The sequence below is a fragment of the Centrocercus urophasianus genome, unplaced genomic scaffold (assembly GCF_019232065.1).
Source record: "Centrocercus urophasianus isolate 14NV4802_14NV808 unplaced genomic scaffold, USGS_Curo_1.0 seq_13, whole genome shotgun sequence".
Classification (NCBI taxonomy): domain Eukaryota; kingdom Metazoa; phylum Chordata; class Aves; order Galliformes; family Phasianidae; genus Centrocercus; species Centrocercus urophasianus.
Window position 1 is genome coordinate 13,959,056 of NW_024884475.1, and position 16,622 is coordinate 13,975,677.

Below are 16,622 nucleotides of genomic sequence, written 5' to 3' on the forward strand. Positions count from 1 at the left end.
AAGAACTTTTAAAGATCAAAACTTTACCAAGCTTTCCCAAATTATACCAATGTATGGAAATAGCAATTGTTACATTTTCTGTACTGGAATCAATTTTAATATTAAAAAAATAGCAAAGTAAACTTAAAATAGCATTCAACATTCCAAACACGATACCTACATCTGCTGTGATGTCATTGAATTTTGTAATAAAGGCATGTTTCACAATATCCACTGCAATTTCTGAAGCAACTACCATGCAAACATCTGGGAATAACACCCAAAGATGATCTGAAGATTGAAAAGAAATAAGTTAGACTATTTAATTTGACTCCAGTATACAAAATGGCAATCACAAGACTTTTGATCAACTGCCAGAAATCCTCAAGTGCCCAAAGCAGTGTCTGTAATTTACATTACCACTTAGCCTGTAGTGTGCCAATTCCCTTGAATTTCATCGCTCTTCTGGAAACTTATCATGCTATACAATTAATGCCACAGCCAGGATCAGTTTCTAAAGCCCTGACATTATAAAGCTTTATCTTGACTAGTATGCCTTTACGCATACTGGATAGTACTTGCAGTTTGAAACTTGTAAGTGAACATTTGGGTAGATAAGTAACACTCAAGCAAAATACACCACAAAGACCCAGGCTCAACAGCATAAAAAAATGTAACAGTTTTATTACAACCTATATTCTAGTCAATGTTAATATTTAATTATGAATTTCATTATATTATTAACAGCGTAGGAATTTATTGCTTTCCATTTTATTTTTCCACTAGTTTACTTACCTGGATTCCATGAGAACTGTTCCATATTTCTTAGACATACAATTAGTAGCAGCACATAATTGGTGAACCTCTCTTTTATATCTAGTATAAAAGAAAAAAAAAAAGATGTCAACCACAAGCTAACATAAATGGATACGCATTCATTCTGTGGTTTTATTTACCACATTTTAGATTAGACAATCTTTTCCACAAACTATTTGATCAAATTTGAGAGGGGGATGCTGGAAACTTCACCACAGACAGAATTTCTGCATCAACCCCCCCCCAATATTCTGCCTCTACTCAGATTTCTCAGCATCCAAAGAGACATAAGATTTTGCAACTTGCTACCACCTTTGTTTGCAAGTTAAAATACAGTTATCTTGATAACTTCTGTGCCTTCCTTGTTTAATCCAAAAAGAATGAGCACCTCCTGGTGCAGAAACAGAGACAAAACACCCAGCTATGCTATAAACTTCATCCAGGATTAGAAAAAAGGCTTTCAAGCCAACTACAGAGCCTTATTTAGGAGATTTCTTCTGAGTTTTTTTTTTTACTGCCACCTTGGCAGGGCTGGATGCTATCAACTCAGTTTTTTTAGAACTGTAAGAATGCTACCAGAAAAGCAGGGAGACCTGAGAAAGAGTCTTATGATGTGACCACCCAGACTAGGCAGGGACTTTTTCTCATTTAGTAGCCTAATTCTAAAAATGATCCATACAGCTTGCTTCACTTTTTTCTTCCTGCACATGTAATTTTGGTAAGACTTTCATTCTTCAGCCAACAATTTCATGTCATCTTTACATTATTGTTTATTTGTAAAAAGGTATTTCTGAAGCACCTCCATCACTGTCAAACAGTGTGCATTCTGGGACTGCTGTCAGCACAGCATACTACAAGTTAACTTCTTGAAAATGCAAAAGGCCTCAGGGATTTAGAAGTTCGGATATCTCAATAGCATAACTTAAGTTTTAAATTTGTATGTAACCAGCTATTGGCTGTATACTAAGCTTGGTTCAGTATCTCAAGCAAAAGCCAGCCACTTGAGGAAATATTTTTCCCTCAAGAATGCTATTGTGTTCTTAGAAGTGGAATTCCATTTTCATCCCACTGAGCCAAACAGTAAAATTGAAGACCTAGAATTCAAGTCAGAGTGCTCACATTTATTGAAATAAAGCAGTTCTAACATTAATATTAAATAATAATCAGCATCTTATTTCACATTTTCCCCGATTAGCACAGCCATACATACCACTATTTGACATTTGAAAAAGATTGTTCTTCTCAAACTTCTTGAAAACACTTCCTTTTATTTCAACGAACTGCAATTTTTAAAAGCAGTTATTTAGTTTTTTATTTATGACAAACTGGTGTAAACAAATCAGACAATCAACATGAAAATAGACAATGTGGTGCACTAGAATGAAGGCTGCTGAAAGATTTAGGATAGCTACAGAACAAAATTATATACTCACGTTATTGGACATCATGATGGTAAGTAGTGATTTATTGTGAGAGTTGAAGGCCACGTTAAGGGTTGTTGCTTGAACCATTATAAGAATAGCATGCAGGACTGTAGACAGCAGGGTTAAGGAAACAGATTTGGAAATAATTTTTCTGCACAACAGCACTGAACAGCATCAAAATTTGTTTTCCAATTTTGCTTCCAAAGATAAACACAAAAAAGTTTCCACCTCTGTCAACCTCTGCCTTTTTGCAGGAGGACAGCATCTTAAATCCATGTAACTGCTTTACAGCATGTAGCAATTTTGTGGGTTCTTTTTCCCTCCTGAAATACTTCAATCAGACAGAAGAAATAGCAACATTATCTAGAAAAAATAACAATAAAACAAACAACCCAGGAAGACTCATTTGACTTAGCCTAAAGATACCACAGGAAGTGGGAAGCTGAAAGAATTTATCACCATCTATAATTCCAGCAGTTCATTGTAACATTACTTCATACATGCATGCATTTCTCTTTGTTTAATGAAATATTTTCTAGCTCCATGTTTGTAACATCTCACTAAACAACAAAATCACTGTCTTCAATGCCCCATGACCCAAAATAATCACAAAACACAAATCAACATTCCCATGAAGTACGCAGATACCACTTGTCATCTTACTACTCATCAGGTATTAAAAAAGCTGCCACTACTTCAGGTGGAATATCACTACAAAGTCTTTTTTTTTTTTTTTAAGATTAAGTTAGAAGCTTTTTCACTTTGTTTTTAAAATGTAGTACTGACAATCTTACTTTGAAAGTAAACAAATTCTTATACAAGAATAGAACTAAATTTTCAAATATATTCTAAAAATAATTCCAAGTAGTTCCTGCAAAATTTAATTTATAAAATTCTGCAATTTACTGAAGAAAAAAGGATACAGACATACAGCACTGCCATGAAGAAGTGAGGAATCACACCTATATGGGCTCTTTTTCTTTCCTTAGGTTCTGTAGCAGTCCAATAAAGAGCATCCAAAATATCTTGTCCAAATGAAGAAAACAAACGATCAGCCACCTAAACAAGAAGAACTTTTTACTGCCTTACAGCAATAATATTCTCTACAACACGTGGTTATGCCAGTGTGAATACACCTCATACCAAAAAGCTCTTCACTTATTTGTGAGCTTTCACCTCTTTTACACATCAGTCCAGTTGATCTTGTAGTTACATGGGTCTTTTTGTATGTACAGCAACTCATCTCTCTCAAATTTACCTTCCCAACAGTATTCATGATATGAAATCATGTGGTATTATCTTAGATGCTTCCTTGGAAGACATCCAAGTACAGTTCAGACTTTGTGCTCTGATAAAGAACTATGCATGTTGTTAAAATCATCCCATTTTTTCTCTATCCCCTGCACTTAAAAAAAAGTGAATGCCAAATGCATGACAGGGAATATCAACTCCTAAGTATAAACAGAACTTCAATTAGGTTTGCCTGTATAATTTCTTCCACCAAGGTAAGTACTTTCTTCCAAGAAGGTACATACTCAATACAGATCTCTGCATAAACCAGAAATAAAAATAAAAAAAATTATTAGAACGTAATACCAAGAGATTAAGAGGATCTGCCAAAAAAACAAAAAACAAAAAACCCCAAAACAGCAGAAACTAAAAACCCCCACAACCCCAAACCTACAATCATCTGAAGTTTAATCCAAAGAATATGTAAAAACAACTACAAAAAAACTCTAGACAGCATTATTAGAATAGATAGGAAAAACATGGGCAGCAAACTGAGCTTGTTATTCAGTATCACAGCAAAAAAGGTCACAGAATCCTACCAATTTTCAACACTTCCTGATCAGCAAGCAGATAGAAGTGAAGATCATTACAAGGAAATACTTTCTTTCCTGCCTATACACTGAAGTTTAGTAATTTTTAAATTAAGCTGCACAAGAAAAAAGAAAAATCACTTTAAAAATTGCACTGGGTAGTACAAGTCATATATGGCTAAATTAGAACTTACCTGCACTAATCAAGCAAAAAATAGGAAAAGCTAATTACCTCTACTTAATAAACAAAATTGATAATTCTTACTGTCTTTCTGGAGGATGATAATTTTGGACATATTAAAACAGCAAGCACCAATACAGAACAGAACCTGCAAATATTGAACCATATCCTATTAACTAAAAAAATAAATTGCAGGCACAATGTTGATTTCACATGATTTCCAGGCTTGGTTAATTAACAGAGTTCTAACAGCAAATATACTGAAGGAACAGAAATTACACGTTTTAACTTATTCAAGCCAATATTCCTTCCAATTTCCTGATACATGATAGCTAAATAAGAACAATTGACAATATGTATCAAATGAGCTGGACTTTCATCTTCCATCTTTTAATTTAATTGACTGCTACTCTTTGTCACCTATAGAAACAAAGTGAACCCTGAGCTGATGGATTATCATAAACCTGAAGTTCAAAGGAAAACATCAGTTTGAGAGATATTTACAGCGGCACTGTTTTCGGCTTTTAAATTTGTAAGTCTACATGGTCTGCCTTATTTGGTTCCTGCTCATTGTGATGACCCACTGGGTGACTACATCCACTACAGAATGCTTAGAATCTCATAAGATTTTGTCACAATATTGTGAGGGTTTTAACAGACAAAATAGTGACTCTGCTTTCCTTTTTACTTACAGAAGTCTCGTTCCTTATCTTATAGGTAGAAAATATTAAAACCCATCACACAATATTGTTGTCTGTTTTTCCAAATGGGACTTACCTAAACCCTACATGCCGGCTCCAGGCTCCAGCAGAATTCCATGGTGAGCGCTGTCACCAGCATAACGCACACTGGGGCTTCACAAGGAGCAGGAGCCGGTGGGTCTGAATCTAAAAAAGAAAAGTGTCATTTAATTGTGCTGAATGCTCCCCTTTGGCTGCCTACTTGGAGCATTCAGCACATACTTTGAAGATGTGGCACTCCTCGTGTCCAGGAGGATATTCCCAGGACACGCTAACAGCCGAAAACATTAAGACATTGTAAACATCTCCACTGCTCAGTGATTTAACTAAATTAAAAAGACGTTCTAATTTTATAAGTTCGTGAAGATGTAAAGTTTGTTATATGTGTATTTTATTTAATTATGTAAGGTTTATCTTGAGCACATATTTTACAGCTCCTAAAAACAGCTTGTTTCTCATGTAACAGACTCATAATGAAATTCACTCAAGTAGACTAAATAAATAACCTGTTGAAAGTTGACAACCAACAAAGTCTTTCAAAGGATTTCATGTTTTTTTTTGTTTGTTTGTTTGTTTGCTGATTCTATAGCTGCAACCTACTGCTGTAAAAAAGCTCCTCAAAAAACACGTCCTCTGTATTGACATGGGGGCATCATGAGACATCAAGGAAATTAAATACCATTTCCAACTTCAAAGTTTGGTTTAAGTTTTCTAATAATTATAGTGACAATGCACTGCAACATTTCCTCCTTTCTGCCCCCATGACAGGAAAAGGAAATTCGGGCACCACCAGGCTGCTTCTTGAGACAGAATCTTTGGATTCTGCCAAATGTAACAAAGAAACTCAACTCTTAATTCAAGAGGACACAATACACAGTTCCCAACTCACAGGAAACACTGCAGTCTCCGTTCAGACTACTTGGTAAGCACTTGGTGTTGAACTTCCTAGCATTAAGCAAAGTGACTCAAAGGCTTCTCAAAGACTATTAAGTGATCATCTCTCACAGGTTACAGAACTATTTACGGATGAATATTCCCAGCACAACTACAATCCAGACACTAAACTGTCCTCAAATTACTGATTTTTACATGATTGTCATCAAATCTAAAATCAAAAGAAAAAACAACCCTATGAATAAGCATCTTAAGTGGCCTGTATGATGGTTAGCTGACTTAGAAATTTGTTCTTCATGCAGTACTTTCCATATTTTGAGATGAGAACAAATAATTTTAGATAAAATCTACAGATTTTGCACATAGTCCCAACTAAGCCAAGGTACAAGAGATATTCAAAAAAAGATTAATATGCTATTCAGAGATCCCAGAACCTTCGTAAAGCACCTCATGTACAAAGCTAAACAACCCTCCTAAGAGGTTGTATCACTATATAGGGCTCTAGCATGCCCTATGTTTGCAGACTGGAGATAAGATTTCAGCTATAAAGGCATTATTTACTTGGTGAATCACTGATCACCGAATCGCAATTAAAATCTCATGCTTTACATTAACATCAGAACAGATTCTTTTTTCCCCCCTCAGGGTTTCTCTTTATGCCTCATTTTATTGTCCCAAACCAGATTTTTTTTTTTTTCTCTAGATTCATTCAACTTACCCATGCATCCTCCAATTTTTGTCTGTCAGTCAGTACTGAGATAGGTTAAGCAGCAGCATGTATTACTGCATATAATGAAAGCTATACTTCTATAATCAAGAAATAAAAAACAGATTTTCTGTTTTCCTACATCTTTCTTCTCTGTTCTCTCTCACAATCTTACCACTAATTCAAATCATGTCTTTATTTCTATCAACAAGCTCAAAATGTTGTACATTCTGCTTTTTGATTTTCTGTCCTTCTACCAGAGTTCTCTATTCTCATTTATCTAAACATCTCCATAAGCTCCAGGATCTAGGTAATATGAAACATCATCTAGAAAATTTATTTTTCCATGAACTATTCTGTTCCACTACATTTAGGTTGTATATAAGAAGCATTTGTGCATTTGGGAAGATGAAACGTGCCATACTCTACATACAAATATCATAACACCAGTATTTTTTACGCATTCTGAAAACATGCTTGATATTCTGATGCTCAAATTCTTACCTCAAGCATGTTATAGATGATGTAGAGCTTTATGACAGACTGCCCCCTTATAAGATGATACATCATAGAGTAGTCAACATAGTGCATCATGAAGTAGCAGATGACCAATATCACTCCTTTGAGAATGTCACACACCTGAGCAGGTTGCAGCAAACGTCTATCGCTGAAATACAAAAGGGCAAGAAGTTTCACTAAGGGTCACATATACACCCATAATATACAAATGATAGCAAGTCAGTATGAATCCACCAAAGCCATTTAGTAAGGATGCATCTCAATGTAGTCTATTCCACTCCCAACGCATACAGAACACCATCATCATGATAAACACTTATGCATCATACTCCTGAACAGGATTGCCTAATCTGTCACGTCCATTTACTCAGAATATTATTGTCCTTGGCCAAGAGTCCCGACATGTTAATTACTTTCTGCCTGAATGATCTTTGGCTTTAATTCAAGTGCCACAATGCCAGCCATTTGCGTAATGAAATTGCAAGGTGGTATTTACTTGTCTACTTACTTTGGTTAGTACTAACGGGATGTAACGTGTTTTAGAAAAATCTTCAAATTAAATCAGAAGAGTGACAATCGTGTACCAAAAGAGACTTAATTTGTTAAATGCATGTATTTTTAGATACACAAACTCACTGAAGTTCACATTTCATAGAAGTTGGAACCAATTAGCCTTGAGCTACGGATTTTCCTTTTCTGCATTTTTCAGCCATCAGCTTATCTCAGATCAGATAATGCTCTGTCACTTTTTTCTAAACAGTTTGAATACATTAACAAATATAATGCTGCTTTCAAAAAAGATCCAAACAGTTACGTATGACTTCCAACCATCAAAGCAATCTCATGAGAAACTGATGCAAATACACACAGCTACCATCATGGGGAAGACAAACTATAAACGTAATCAAAAGTACAATTACACTTCTCCAAGTGATATCCTTCTGAAAATTAAATCAAGAGAATAATACCTTATGAAAGTGCAGCCAAAACTGCGCACAACTTGTACTCTAAAGATGAAGACATTTTGAAAATATGCTGTGTATGGTACACTTGAATATATACCACCACCATTTTAGAAAAAAGCTGCCCAAAGGGTCAAATGAACTACATTTGACTGCTGTGATTTGCAGGAAGTAAGCTTTTTAGGACAGAGTGCATTCAAATAACCTTGTCATAGAATTTCACTTTTCAGACTTCACTGTAACTTATACCTAGTTTCTCACTTGCTGTAATAGGCAAGTACCTAAAAACCATTCCAGTGACAATCCATCAACAGTTCTAAAGTTTTAACATAAAACATAATCCATCTTCTGTTTGAAGTTGTGTAATAACCTGTACTTCTCATTCAAGAGAAGCAGCACTAACACTGCTTTTTCAAAGCAGATATTTAGAGAAACACACAAAAATATCTGCAGAATTTCAACTTAATCAGCTTGATGACAGAAGAGCCTCTCAGCATTTCTAACCCAGTTCAGTACAAGAAACTACTGCACAGGCTGACTACAGAAAACTACTGTCCAGAAAGCAAATAGCGTAGGAAAGTCCCAGCATTTAAAATCTGTTCCAACGTTCTTTCATTATGCACTGAAAAGACCCCTTTATATTGTCTGGGCAAGCAACCTAGAGCCTACAGCTAACATGTTTCTAATTGAGAGAGATTAACCATGACTATTGTACAAATCTACAAAGGCACTTCTACAGCAGCAGAATTTCCGGTCTGGCTAATGACATTTACAAAAGGATCTTCATGTGTGCTCTGAACATAATACAGAATGGGAGTAATTATTTCCTACAGAGACAGGGAAATCAAGTAAATGGATTAAATATAATAGATTTGACACCTTTTTGGCACATATACAGAAATAATGCAAAGCCTGCAATTATGAAATGATGTAGTCAGTATTCAGTGAGAAATGAACCTTACAGTTTCAGTACACGATCAAGTTCAGATTGCTTCCATCTGTACTCACTGCAAATCATTCCTATCCTTTATGTTGAATGCAACACACACAGGTTGATGTGATTTCAAATCTACTGTTAAAAAATCTTAGGTCAACCATTACATACAGCATTTTCTGCATTTTTTTTCCCTCCATATATGTCTATATGTAGTGTCTCCAATAACTCATTAACACTGCTCACACTCAGTACCAATACTGGAAAATACTTTTGGAGCCATCTCGAACACTAAGCAATACAAACTGTAAGTCATAAACGTCAAAAAATGAACAAGATATACACAACACAGTCCTTGATGCTTTCAAATTCTCAAGTCAAAGTAGATAAAGAGGTAAGAACTAGGCAACGCTGCGGGAGTATGGAACTCTAGAAAACACTGAACAGCTTAACTGCCTAACTCATTTTGAGCATTTACATTTTTACAGTTGTGTGTGATGGTAACAGAATACAGATGGAAAGATTTTGCATGAAAATTTGTTATGGGTGTTTTTTCTCATGAATGAGAAGAGGAGAACAATGGATAAAGAAGAGCATGACAACGATCCCATTTCATATTCAATCATTCTGGTTACTGAACAGCAAACAACAGAATCGTTCTACAGAAATCAGTATCCCAGAAGGGAATTAAATAAACACAGTCCCTGCTTCAGTCAACTTAGCCCTTCAAAGATAATATCATGAGAGTCTGTTTGTCTGAGACGTAGTTCATCTTATTTGATTCCAGAAACAACGTCATGTGAGAGCTGCTTTATAATTCGGCTAATTACAGAGGTGAATATTTCACACCTTATAAACCAGTAACACACAGTTTCAGTGCATTAGGACTGTCCTTCAAAAGTGCCTTGATAAGATACATCTGTCCTCTCATTCATTTATTTCCTACTATTATCCCATTATTACTTCTAATACTTTCTGCTGTAACTCATGCTCTTCAATTTCACAGCTTCATTAGGCTAAACCTCAAGTTCTCATGTTTAGCAGTACAGACCAGACTGAGGAATCATCACATTTTTAATTTAAACATCTTCAGATATCAAAGTCCCTTTATAAAAAAGAGTAAAGCTTATCCATTCTTTCCATTAGCTGTAACACAAAATTTTACATTGTTTCACTAGCAAAACTGGATACATGGAATTGTTTGAACATGAGGTGATCCTTCAAACTCCATGAATTCCAGCTGAAAATCCAAGCATTCCTTCACAAAGAAACCTGCAGATAAACTTTCTCCCACAAACCAAGACTACACAGAAAGACACACACAGGCACTTACCATTCCACAGCAAGTACTTAACATGTTCAAATTCCTCAACCTATCAGCTACTGTTACTATTACGCCCAGTAAATGACCAAAAAAAAAAAAAAAATCTCAGCTGAAACAACACTTAGGTTTCCAAATAATATAACTGCACTAATGCACACTTTTGGGATATAAATTCCTGTTACTAACTTTAATATAAGGATGTGGCATGCAAACGTTCCCTGCCTCTCCTTCACCACAGCAGGCTCTGTTTCAGACCAGTGAACACACTGTATCTGAGACAACTGGAAGTGAAACCACGATAAAGCAGCTTCCTTTACAAATACTCAGGACAGGTTACTTTGTCATTGCATAGGAAAAACTAAAATCAAATTAGAATACAACTAAATTTCGTTGCTACACTTTTTTTTTTTTTTTTTTCCCTTTACAGTTTAGAAACAGAAATTTACATTTGTTCCACTTGTTAGAAAATCCAAAAGGTCAAGTCTATTTCCTGATATACGTAAAGCCCAGTGAAGAAAAGTGTGGTGTGGAAGTCTGTTGCGACACAATTCGCTCAGACCAGTGAAAATCAAACTGCCTGCCTTTTTCAAGGTCTGCCTATCTGATACTATACACCAGTTGTCTCCATCTACTGGTTGGAAAAAATAAGGTTCAATCATAGCATCAAAATGACTATTTGTTACGGAGAGAAGTTACCCATATGTAGTGGTAATGTAGTGGCTGTGCCTGTTTCAACTGACCACAGAATGGCTTGGGTTGGAATGGACCTCAAGGATCATCAAGATCCAACCCTCCTGCTGCAGGCAGGGCTGCCAACTTCCACATTTAAAACTAGACCAGGCTGCCCAGGCTCTGGCCTTGAACACCTCCAGGTATGGGGCATCCACAACCTCTAATTCGGATTTCACAGTATTTTTCTTTCAGGTTATTAAATAAGTGAAATACCTTCAGGCTTTCAGTGCATTTGTACCCTATTTAAAGTGGTTAAACCATTTGGAACATAGAAGTATACCCTAGGAAAATCAGGAAGTTTTTCTTACTATATAGAAAACACTGAGAATCTTGTTACAGTTGTCTGTAGCATCTTCAACAACTGCTTTCAACAACTGACAACACAAAGTGAACTTTCTCACTATGATGTCAACCATATGTCTACAGAGTAATCTGTAGACAAGTATACTTGTCTATGTGATTGATTACTTCAGCATGTGATGCACAAGCACTCTGCAGACATTATTTCAAACGTAACACTGCAGAATTGTATATTATCATATCCTATGACTTATTTACTTTTGCATTTCATGACCACTGGTACCCCCCATCCTTCACCAGCACAAGTGCATATGTTTCACTAGTCACCTTTTAGAGACTTGGTTTTTTAAAAATCAGTAAGTTTATCCCATTCAACTTTACAGTGTGAAGATGTCCAACAGAATGACTACATTTTTAGTTGGTTCCTTTACTAAAGCATCACCGACGTAATTTGTGATGCCCTAAACAACTACACCTTAATTGGATACAATTGCCAATACTGATGTCACAAATACAGGAATGTAAACATGTGACAGCTGCACGACAGCTGCAACAATGCTGTAGATGGATTATTACATCTTACAGGTTCTTAAAAAAAAAAAAATCATGAATGTAATCACCTGCATATGAATATATTAATAACACTACAATAATATTTATTCCTAGACACATTATTCTATTTCACACAACTTAAAAAACCTGTCACTTGAATTGGCTTGTTTGGCTAATAAAACACTGTTTCAGCACTGTGGTTACAAGCTTAAATGAGTATTTTAGAGCAAATCTTTTCTAACTTTATCTTTTATTCAATAATAACTTCATTTTTCAAACTCAGACAACCATTGAGGTATGTATTAGTACACATATATTTAGACACCAAAGTCTTAATTCTTCAGTGTATTGTTTAAGGATGAACGGTGATATCGGAAGTTGACAAGAATTGAACTGATTGACATGAAGCAGTGAAGACGCCAGGGGAACGAAAACCCAAGCACGTCTGTCTGAAGGATATACTTGCACACCCCAAAAATTTGCAAAATGAGCAAAGTGAAATATTGCAAATATTTTCCTACAACTGTGCTTAAGTTTGGAATTAAGCTTGGCGTCAGAAAAAAAGCAACAACTAAGCTGATCAATTCTAATACTTAGTTTGAAGATTAAAAAAAAAAGATGCAGTTTGCAGTATGCAGGACTTCACTGTCATAAGACTGCTGAGATATACAGACTCAGGGCTGACAAAAAAATATGTTCCAGTTGAAGATTTGAATACACAGAGTGCTAAGTTGGCCAAGACTAAATGATATTTCATCTCTCAAACAACAGAAAGCCTCTACATGCACACAACACAGCACAAAACCATGCTAAGAATGAAACAAAACCAACCTTTCTGTTAGGCCCCGATGAGAGCTGCCTCAAAACAAATTAAAAAAAAAAAACACAGAGGTTTCATATAAGTGACAACTAAAATTAGCTTTCATTAAGCTTTGATTCTGTTATTAAAAATGAAACTGTAAGTGAAGTTGGTATATGAGCATAAAATAAAGCACTGTATTTTAGTCAACAGGCAATTAATTTGAAGTCTAATACTACTGAGAGAGCTGGCAAGAAACTTTCAGAACCCTCTCCAAAATCTCTGAAGTGCTATAAAAAAAAAAAAAAAACAAAACAAAAAATAAAACCCAAATCAACTCAACCGCTTGAAACTCAGGTAAAATACAGCTAAAAGCATGAGTGAACTGTTACTTCGAATAAACATAAAAAGCTTAAGGCACTGTAAATGAAGTACAGCAGGGGCTATTTTAAATTGGGCTGAACTGGAACACAGGCACTCTGTATAAACAGAGTGTTAGACCGATTGTGATTACAGCCAATTTCCACACAGTAGTGAAGCTGTACAAAAAAATATAATACTGCAAATAGCACCAAATCACTTTCATTTACCGAGTACTGAATAACAACTGTTGGTGCCTCCTTTGAAGTATGCTAGTTAACTTAGCTACCCTATCCATTTGTAACCAGTATTTTTACTGATTACATGCTGATGTGTGAATTGGCTGACAGCATAAAAGGAAAAAGAAAAATCAGAATTTACTCACCAAGGAGGAATCCCTGTGACATCACATTCCATCCTATAAAGGAAGTGAAAGTGCTCTTTCCTTCGGTCTGATTTACAAGAAAGAAAGAAAGAGAAGGTTGTAATGTTGCTACACTATGCACTGTTATGGAAAGGAGAAAGGAATATTTGATCTGATAGATTACTACAGAAAATACTGACTGCACCAGCCCATTTCAGTTGGTCAAAAGTCACAATATTGGTGGAGAGGTGCGTTACTTCAACATGAGCTTAAGCAGACAGTAGGAATTTTAGGTATTAACAGCTAAATCTAGCCCTTAAAAAAACATCAGGCTTAGGACTGTAACATAGGTTACATTTCTTTATGAACTATTTCTATAATGAGAATACCAGTGTGGTTTTTGTTTTCCTAAGATGTTTTCTTCCTGCAATTTCTTTCTGGAAGTAATGCTGCTTTCATTTATTTCCTACTGAAAAGCGTACATCTGTGGTTTCACAGGAGAGCAGTGGGAAATGAAGAGGTACGTGCAGTATAACTAACAACATGATTGCCAACTGAATCTAAATTCAATTCTTTCTGGGAGAAGGGAGAACAGTAAAAGAAAACAGAATGTGTATTTATGACCTACAACTCCACTTCAATATGGAAGACAAGTAAAGATCTTCCCAATCATTCTTCGTGTAAGAAGAATTATATGTAACTTCTGTATTTTCTTCAGAAAGCCAGAAATTCCAGTAAATCTCACCTTTTTAGCAAAAGTCTTTACTTATTTTATGGGTAAGATGTAAAGGCATCTTTGTGTAACTTATCAGGAGTTTTATCATTTTTTACTAAACTTGGCCTTCCTATCAGAGTATTTTTCATACAGCACAGAAGAGTGTTCCCATCTTCCCAAAGAAGGTTTTTCTGACATGCAACGCGTTTAAAAAGAAAAACAACAGAAAAGTAAGCTCTATGGAGGTGTTTCAAAATGAGCAAAGACATCAATCTGCTCAGAATATCTAGGTGTGAGGTATTAAAAAGTCTGAATTGTAAGAAGAAACCACACCTTTCAACCACAGGTACAGTGATTTTAGAAGCCTACTGAGGACTGAATCTGAAAAGAACACCAGTCCACTCTGTCTTAGATCCGTTGTTCCAACAAAGCACATACTTTTAAGTTTCCAGAAAGTATTTCAATCAAATGAAATTAGCTTTTAAGATTCAAAAAGCATAGTTTGAGAAATTCTCCACTACTAGGAAGAAAGTATCAAGAGCTTTTATTTTGTAGTTTAAAAATACTGCTCTTGCAAATTATTTTTTGTTAGATGTTAATTTTTTAAAGATCACGCCATCATTTAGGGAGCTTAAGAGAAATGAAGTTTCACCTACCAAAACCACCTCAATCTGATGATTTAGCCACTGCCAGTTCGACTACAATGATTTAACCAGCAGCTTATAGCTAAATTTATGACAGAATATTGGATTCTTGTCATTGAAGTTTTCAGATTTTTTGAGTCTTTAGAACAGCTATGCTAGCAACACTATAGCTCTGAAAATACACGAAACTACATCTACTCGAAAGACCAAGGGATGATTTAGCAGTCAAATGGAACCAACTTGCAGGGTCCAGGCAAAAAAAGGAGAAACTACAAGATTCATTTACTCTGTTCTCTCAGCTTTCTTTGATAGAAGATTAAAATGCATAGGAAGCTATAGAACACTCCCCCTACACTTCAGTTCTGTAGACAACTCTATAGACAGGAATTAACACATCTTAACTAGAACGTATTTTCATTGTTTTAAAGAAGTGAAGGGTAATATAATCTTCATCTACACTGTTATGAGGAAACAGAAAAGTTGAAGAGTAAAGAGGAAGGCTGACAACACTCGCTGCTCAGTCACTTCACTACCGTGTTGAGAAAATAGCCAAGATGAAGGGAGGAGCACTTTTATTTACTACACAGAATGGAATATGATGTGGCAGGTTCAAAAACAACTAATCACACACATTTGTGAGGATGAACATGTTAGAAGATAACCAGCCACCTGCTTCAAGTACCTTTTGTAATTATAGGTGCATTCTTCCTACTGAACTCAATTTACACACGCAAAAAATTCCTGAGCTAGAAAAGCAAAAGATATAATCTTAGTTTTAACATTAACAAAATCAAATCAGAATGAGTAGAAAGAAAAACAAAAAACAAAGTGCATACTCTGAGTATTTGGAAATTAATCATTCTAGTATCTGAAGGTTCCAATACATACTTTAAATCAAGCGTGAACTATTCAATAAAAAACATTTTTAATATATTAATGACTTAGACAAAAGAGATTCTAAAGAAAGAAATTCCATAAACATTTGAAGAAACTGACACAAAAGAAAATTTTTCAGGAATTCCTACCATAATCAAACCTTCATTCAGTCTCACTGAATCTTACCTGACACATGTTTTAAAGTTAACACATTCAAGTTGAACTGATCAAACTGCATCCTATCCTGCCATTCGCACTAAGAATATAGTTAGGCAAGCAGACTAAATTTTAACATTGTAGGTCTGTGGTCTTCTGATAATTGCTTTGTCAGGACACTGACTTACTGTCCAAACCAGCAAATGGTCTTTCAATTTTTTAATTAGCATTTCAGAAAAGCAGAGAATTCATTTGTCAAAAGCAAACTAAATTTGTAAATGAGAACTATTAAGTTTTAAAAAGTAATAAGAAAAAAACCCCAAATAGTATGTTAAAATCCATTACATTTACCAGAATTTTAGTATTTTGGCAATAGCATACAGAAATACACAAGTAAGCACATAATTTGATTTGAAACTGAACAGCAGCCAGATGGTTCTTTACACTGCTAGGAAAATCTTGACAATTTTAATATAAGATTCAGCTCAAAATTAACAGCAGAACACAATATCAGGGACTGCCACCTAGTGCCTGTTTTAAGCAGTACCCAAGAACATTTCAACTCAGAACAAAAAAACTAGTATTTTTTAATGCAATAAGAAGCAATTTCTTTCTAATCAGAAGATACATTCTAAACTGTGCATCTAAAAGCACTTCACACATGAAGGACTATCAATAACGGAAATGGAATCAATTTGATCAAAATAAAGAATTGGCAGCCATAAATCAAATTATAGCATGGGGAAATCCACAATGAAAACAATGAAGCCCTGATTTACTCAAGGAAAAATTATAACATCAATATAAAAATTCCTTTACTTTCAG

General features: G+C 35.2%; 1 protein-coding gene across 3 annotated transcripts in view; it reads right to left on the reverse strand.

Annotated features, from left to right (window-relative positions):
• The window catches only part of TAPT1 (transmembrane anterior posterior transformation 1), a 37,156-nt gene that overhangs the window by 11,782 nt on the left and 8,752 nt on the right, over positions 1-16,622 (reverse strand). For 2 of the 3 annotated variants that reach the window (XM_042811681.1, XM_042811680.1), the window contains exons 4-9: positions 7,065-7,227; positions 3,143-3,278; positions 2,229-2,326; positions 2,006-2,075; positions 775-855; positions 161-270 (exon numbers count right to left, since the gene is read on the reverse strand). In XM_042811681.1, coding sequence (XP_042667615.1) covers positions 161-270; positions 775-855; positions 2,006-2,075; positions 2,229-2,326; positions 3,143-3,278; positions 7,065-7,227 — 658 coding nt within the window. Of the gene's footprint in view, positions 1-160; positions 271-774; positions 856-2,005; positions 2,076-2,228; positions 2,327-3,142; positions 3,279-7,064; positions 7,228-13,427; positions 13,495-16,622 lie in introns of all 3 variants that reach the window. The other variant, XM_042811682.1, reaches the window with a different exon arrangement.